The 5,919-nt window shown below is 55.9% G+C and overlaps 1 protein-coding gene across 1 annotated transcript; it reads right to left on the bottom strand.

Moving 5' to 3' along the window:
* Positions 1–2,923: 2,923 nt before the first annotated feature.
* LOC136544322 (uncharacterized) lies at positions 2,924–3,226 on the bottom strand. Its single transcript, XM_066536523.1, has one exon. It carries the CDS (start codon positions 3,224–3,226, stop codon positions 2,924–2,926), a length of 303 nt encoding a protein of 100 aa, XP_066392620.1.
* Between the last annotated feature and the right edge of the window lie 2,693 nt (positions 3,227–5,919).

The raw sequence follows: 5,919 nt of genomic DNA, 5'->3' as shown, positions 1-5,919 counted from the left end.
GGTGTCCTCATGGGTAGTGCGGTTGCTCTGCTCGTTGTAGGCTCAAAGCCTTAGGGAACCATACTCCAAGTTAGTGGAGAGGATGGCTTCGGCCCTATAGACCAGGAAGAACGGTGTGAACCCCGTGGCTCGGCTTGGGGTATTCCTTAGACTCTAGATGACTAATGGGAGTTCGACAAGCCATTTCTTGCCAAACTTTTTTAACTGGTTGTATATTCTTAGCTTGAGGCCCTGTAGGATCATGCCATTGGCATGTTCTACTTGGCCATTTGTCCTAGGGTGTCCCACGGCTGACCAGGCCACATGGATGTGGTGGTCATCGCAGAACGTCAAGAACTTGCAGTCGGTGAATTGCGTCCCGTTGTCAGTGTTGATGGTGTTTGGGACCCCGAACCTATGGATGATATCAGTGAAGAACTGCACCGCTTGTTCAGATTTGATTTGATTGATCGGATGAGCCTCAATCCACTTAGAGAATTTATCGATTGCTACCAACAGATGGGTGTAGCCCTCGGGGGCTTTCTGTAGAGGCCCAACCATGTCCAGCCCCCACACGGTGAAGGGTCATGTAATGGGGATGGTTTGAAGGGCTTGGGCCAGGAGGTGCATTTGCCACGCATAGTACTGGCATCCCTCGTAGGAGCGTACTAGCTTGGTGGCATCGGCAACCGCCTTGGCTAGTAGAATCCTTAGCAGAAGGCGTTTTCGACGAGCGTTCGAGGCACCGCATGGTGCCCACAGGCTCCCGCATGTAAGTCCCAAAGTAGGGCTCGACCTGCCTCGGTAGTGATGCATTATTGGAGGATGCCAGATGGGCTTCGCCGGTACAACTTGCCGTCGCTAAGGACATAAGCTTTGGCTCATCGTGCAAGCCATCGGGCTTCGGTCCTATCTGTGGGAAGCTCCCCTCGAATGAGGCAATCAAGGAGCGGGACCCGCCAGTCCATGCCCTGGTCGACCTCAGGAGGTTCCGTGTTGACTTCCATCACCTTGGGCTTGGCCGAAGGGGTCTCGGCGATGGAGGGGGCCTCGAGCCCTGCGGTGGGCTCGATCGATGGGCCCTCTCCCACCGCCAAGGTGTGGTTGATGGAAGGCTTACGGAGGTCTCTGGCGAAAACGTTCGGGGGAACCGAGGCCCGTGCCGATGCCATCTTTGCTAGTTCATCCGTGGCCTCATTGAATTTGCGCGTGACGTGGTTAAGTTCGAGACCATCAAACTTGTCTTCAAGGTGACATACCAGCTTACAGTACGCCTCCATCTTGGGGTCGTGGCAGTTTGACTCCTTCATCACCTGATCAACGACAAGCTATGAGTCGCCCCGCACGTCGAGGCGCTGTACTCCAAGTTCGACGATGATCTGCAAGCCATTGATGAGGGCTTCGTATTTAGCTGCATTGTTGGAGGTGGCGAAGTGGAGCTGAATCATGTAGTGCATATGTACTCTGAGGGGCGAGATGAAGAGCAGACCCGCGCCTGCCCTGGTCTTCATTAGGGACCCATCAAAGTACATGGTCTAGCATTCTACCTGGACTAGGGCAGGTGGTAGTTGGGTGTTGGTCCACTCTGCCATGAAATCGGCCAAGACCTGAGATTTGATCGCTTTCCTAGGCGCAAAGGACAAAGCCTCCCCCATGAGCTCGATGGCCCACTTGGCTATCCTACCCGAGGCCTCCCGGTTATGGATTATCTCCCTAGGGGGAAAGATGACACCATGGTTACCAGGCGTCGAGACAAGACTATGGCATAGATTAGTTTCTGGATGTGGGGATAGCGTGTCTTGGTCTTGGAGAGCACTTTGCTGATAAAGTAAATAGGTCATTGGATAGGTAGAGCATGCCCCTCTTCCTACCTCTCGGCTACTATGGCCACGCTGATCACTTGGGTCGTTGCGGTGACATAAAGTAAGAGAGCCACGCCCTTGGCTGGCGGTACTAGGACGGGAGGATTAGTGAGCAATGCCTTGAGTTTGACGAGGGCTTCTTCGGCCTCGGGGGTCCACAAAAAGGGTTCCGATTTCCTCAAGAGGCGGTATAGAGGCAAGCCTTTTTCGCCAAGGCGTGAGATGAAGCGGCTCAGAGCCACAAGGCATCCCATAACCTTCTGTACTCCCTTGAGGTCTCGGATCGGTCCCATGTTGGTCACGGGCGAGACCTTCTTTGGGTTGGCCTCGATGCCGTGTTCCGAGACTATGAATCCCAAGAGCATGCCTCGGGGAACCCCGAACACACACTTCTCGAGGTTGAGCTTGATGCCCTTTTCTCTAAGGCATTTGAAGGCTATCTCCAGGTCATCGACGAGATCCTCGGCCTTTCTAGACTTGACCACGATGTCGTCCACATAGGCCTCGATGGTTCACCCGATGTGCTCACCAAATACCTAGGTCATGCACCGCTGGTATATGGCCCCTGCATTTCTGAGGCCAAATGGCATAGTCACATAGCAGTACATGCTGAATGGCATGATAAAAGAAGTCACGAGCTGGTTGGACTCTTTCATCTTGATTTGATGGTAACTGGAATACGCATCAAGGAAAGATAGGGTTTCACATCCCGTAGTGGAGTCAACGATTTGGTCAATCTGAGGTAATGGGAAAGGGACTTTCAGACAGGCTTTATTCAAACCGGTGTAGTCTACACACATCCTCCACTTCCCATTTTTCTTTTTGACTAACACAGGGTTAGCTAACCACTTTAGATGGGACACTTCTTTGATGAATCCGAGCGCCAAAAGCTTCTGCACCTCCTTGCCGATGGCTCTGTGCTTTTCCTCGTCGAATTGGCGTAGGCGCTGCTTCACTGGCCTGGAGTCGGCCCGGATGTCTAAGGCATGCTCGGCGACTTCCCTCGGTATGCCTGGCATGTACGAGGGACTCCATGCGAACATATCGGCATTCACACGGAGAAAGTCGACGAGCACGGCTTCCTATTTGATGTCGAGGGTGGCACTGATCCTCAGTGCTCGATCGTCGGGGCAGGTGAGATTGACCGGGACGAGTTTGATAGCCTCCGTGGGCTCCAAAGTCTCAGTGTGACGCTTGGGGTCGGGCACCTTGCTGTCGAGTTGGTCGAGGTTGACGATAAGGGTCTCGGCCTCCATGATAGCCTCAGCGTACTTGATGCACTCGACATTGTAGTCATATGCATGCTCATACGTGGACTCGATAGTGATGACGCTATTGGGGCCCGGCATCTTGAGCTTGAGGTATGTGTAGTTGGGGACCGCCATGAACTTGGCGTAGCACGGTCGCCCCAAGATGGCATGGTAGGTTCTGTTGAACCCAACCACCTTGAAGGTGAGGACCTCCTTGCGGTAGTTGGAAGGAGTACCAAAGCAGACGGGTAGGTCGATGCGCCCGAGGGGCCACGTGCGTTTCCCCGGCATGATGCCATGGAAAGGCGCGGCGCCACCCCAGAGCTACGACTGGTCGAGCTCTAGGAGCTCCAGGGTGTTGGCGTAGAGGATGTTGAGGCCGCTGCCTCTGTCCATCAATACCTTAGTGAGTTGGGTATTGCCGATGATGGGGTCGACGACAAGTGGGTACTGCCTGGGGTTCGGGACGTAATCAAGATGGTCGTCCCGGTCGAAGGTGATTGCCTCCCAAGACCAGTTTAGGTACCGGGGAGCAGCCACCTTCACTGAGAAGACCTCCTGGCATTCCCTCTTCTGCTGGTGTGCCGTGAGGCTCGCTAAAGGCCCGCCAAAAATCATGAAGGCGTTGTGCACTTCAGGGAATCCATCGTCCTTGTCGTTGTCCTTGTCGCTGGCACCCTTCTTCTTGGCATCGTCGTTGGGGAGCCCAAGCTTGGTGTAGTAATGCCGGAGCACGGTGCACTCTTCGAGGGCATGCTTCACCGGACCCTGCTGATAAGGACAAAGTTTCTTGAGCATGTCGTCAAAGAACCCGGGGCCTCTGGGGCCTTAGGGATTTTTGCGCTCTGCGGCCGCGACTAGGCCGGCTTCAAGGACTTCCAGTTTCCCCTGGTGGCCCTTTTTCTTTTTCTTGGGGAGGTGGGGAGCCGAGGCCCCGGGGGCCTCGTCCCTCCACTTCCCCTTGGCGTCGTCATCGGGGAAGATGGCCCCAACAGCCTCTTCGCCTGAGGCAAAGTTGGTGGCGATGTCGAGGAGTGCGGCCGCCGAGGTTGGTATGTTCTAGCCTAATTCTCGGACTAGGTCTTAGCAGGTGGTGCTGGAAAGGAAAGCTTGGATGATTTCCGAGTCGCCAACGCTTGGCAGCTCAGTGCATTTCTTGGAGAAGCGCCGAATGAAGTCTTGGAGAGACTCGTCTGGGCCCTGGCGACAACTTTTGAGGTCCTAGGAGTTCCTAGGGCGCACATATGTGCCCTAAAAGTTCTCGACAAAGACCCTTACTAAGTCGTGCCAGTCGTGGATCTATGAGGGAGGGAGATGTTCAAGCCAGGCTCACGCCGAGTCTGACAAGAACAATGGGAGATTGTGGATGATGAGCAGGTCATCGTCCGCGCCACCTAGCTGACAAGCTAGGCGGTAATCGGCCAGCCAAAGTTCAGGGTTGGTCTCGCCACTGTACTTCGTGAGGTTGGACGGTTGCCAAAACCGGGCCAGGAAATGAGCAACGCGGATAGCTCTGCTAAAAACTCGAGGGCCAGGCGGCTCAGGGGAAGGACTGCGGTCTTCCCCGCTATCGTAGCGGCCACCTCGATGTGGATGGTAGCCCCGGGCGGGCCCCTCATTGTTGTGTCGCCGTCGCCTACTGATCGCTTCATGGTCGCCCTGTGCCTCGCGTTGGTTGCTGAGGCAGTCGTGCAGCAAGGAGACCCTATTGATCGTCGATGCGCGAGTGGGTTCGGGATGAGCCAAGGCCTCCCTGTCCTATTGAGGTAGTGCCGTGGGAAGGTCTGAGGCACCTCTGCGCCGTTAGGAGGCGGAACTTTTGGCCTGCTGCACCGTGGTGGTCTCGAGGAGATCCCGGAGCTCACCGCGGACCCGTTGCCCCTCCATAGTAGAGGGTTTGGGCATCGTTCGGACTAGCATTGCCGCAGCCGTGACGTTCTGGCTAGCGTGATTGAAGATTGGGGGTTGCTCACCCCCTTCGTCGTCGTTGATGCGGTGGTGGACGTCCTGGGCCCTCCACTAGGCTCCTTCACCATCACCACGACCCTACTGCTCCTACTCAAGAGTGTCTCGGAGCTGTTGCAGAAGGAGTTGGTCTTGCTCGACCTTGGCCTGAAGCTCACGGAGCAGCTCTAGGTCCGGGTGTCAAAGTTGTCCGAGGGTGAGGCTCTCATTCCACGCTGCTGGTGGGACAATGCGTGAGGGCATGGCATCGCCCGCTCCCTAGCGAAGCGGGGTATGGTTGCCTACCCCCTTGTCCTCATCGCCTATGCTCGGCATCTCAAGTCTGACGTGGAAGCACTCACGAGTGGGATCATAAGTGCCTTCGTCATCAGAGTCGGAGTAGCCGAAGTAGTAGTCGCTCATGGCCAGGAAGCGGTGCATGGCTTCAGGGTCATGAAGTCTGGAGAAGTCCGCTCCGGCCCACGCCTCGTCCTCCTTCGAGGAGTCAGTGTGGGAGTGAGTAGAAGTCGTGGTGCCAAAGTCAAGGGCGAAGCGTCGGTAACATTCCGAGGGCTCTGCGTGAGCAGAAGCATAGGCGAAAGCATAGGTGGCGGCGGCATTTCTCAACCCGAAGGGATACGGGGATGGTGCCATCGCCAGGCTTTGCTCTGCCGAAGTCGACTCCTCAGGATGTGACAGGGCAGAGCTTGATGTCGGGGCGTCGTCGTGCGCCACCGGCGTCTTTCCCTTGTCTAGGCTCAGGCTAGATAGGTCCCCAACTAGGGACCTTGTGCCAATAGCTGGGTGTGGGATACCAATGGAGAGCGGCATGTTGCCCTAAGTTCACATGGTGTCGGGGTGGCCCCGCTCACATCGTGCCTGGC

This window comes from Miscanthus floridulus, chromosome 3, assembly GCF_019320115.1.
Source record: "Miscanthus floridulus cultivar M001 chromosome 3, ASM1932011v1, whole genome shotgun sequence".
Classification (NCBI taxonomy): domain Eukaryota; kingdom Viridiplantae; phylum Streptophyta; class Magnoliopsida; order Poales; family Poaceae; genus Miscanthus; species Miscanthus floridulus.
The sequence above is the reverse complement of the archived record's forward strand: the minus strand, read 5'-3'. Positions and strand labels throughout refer to the sequence as shown.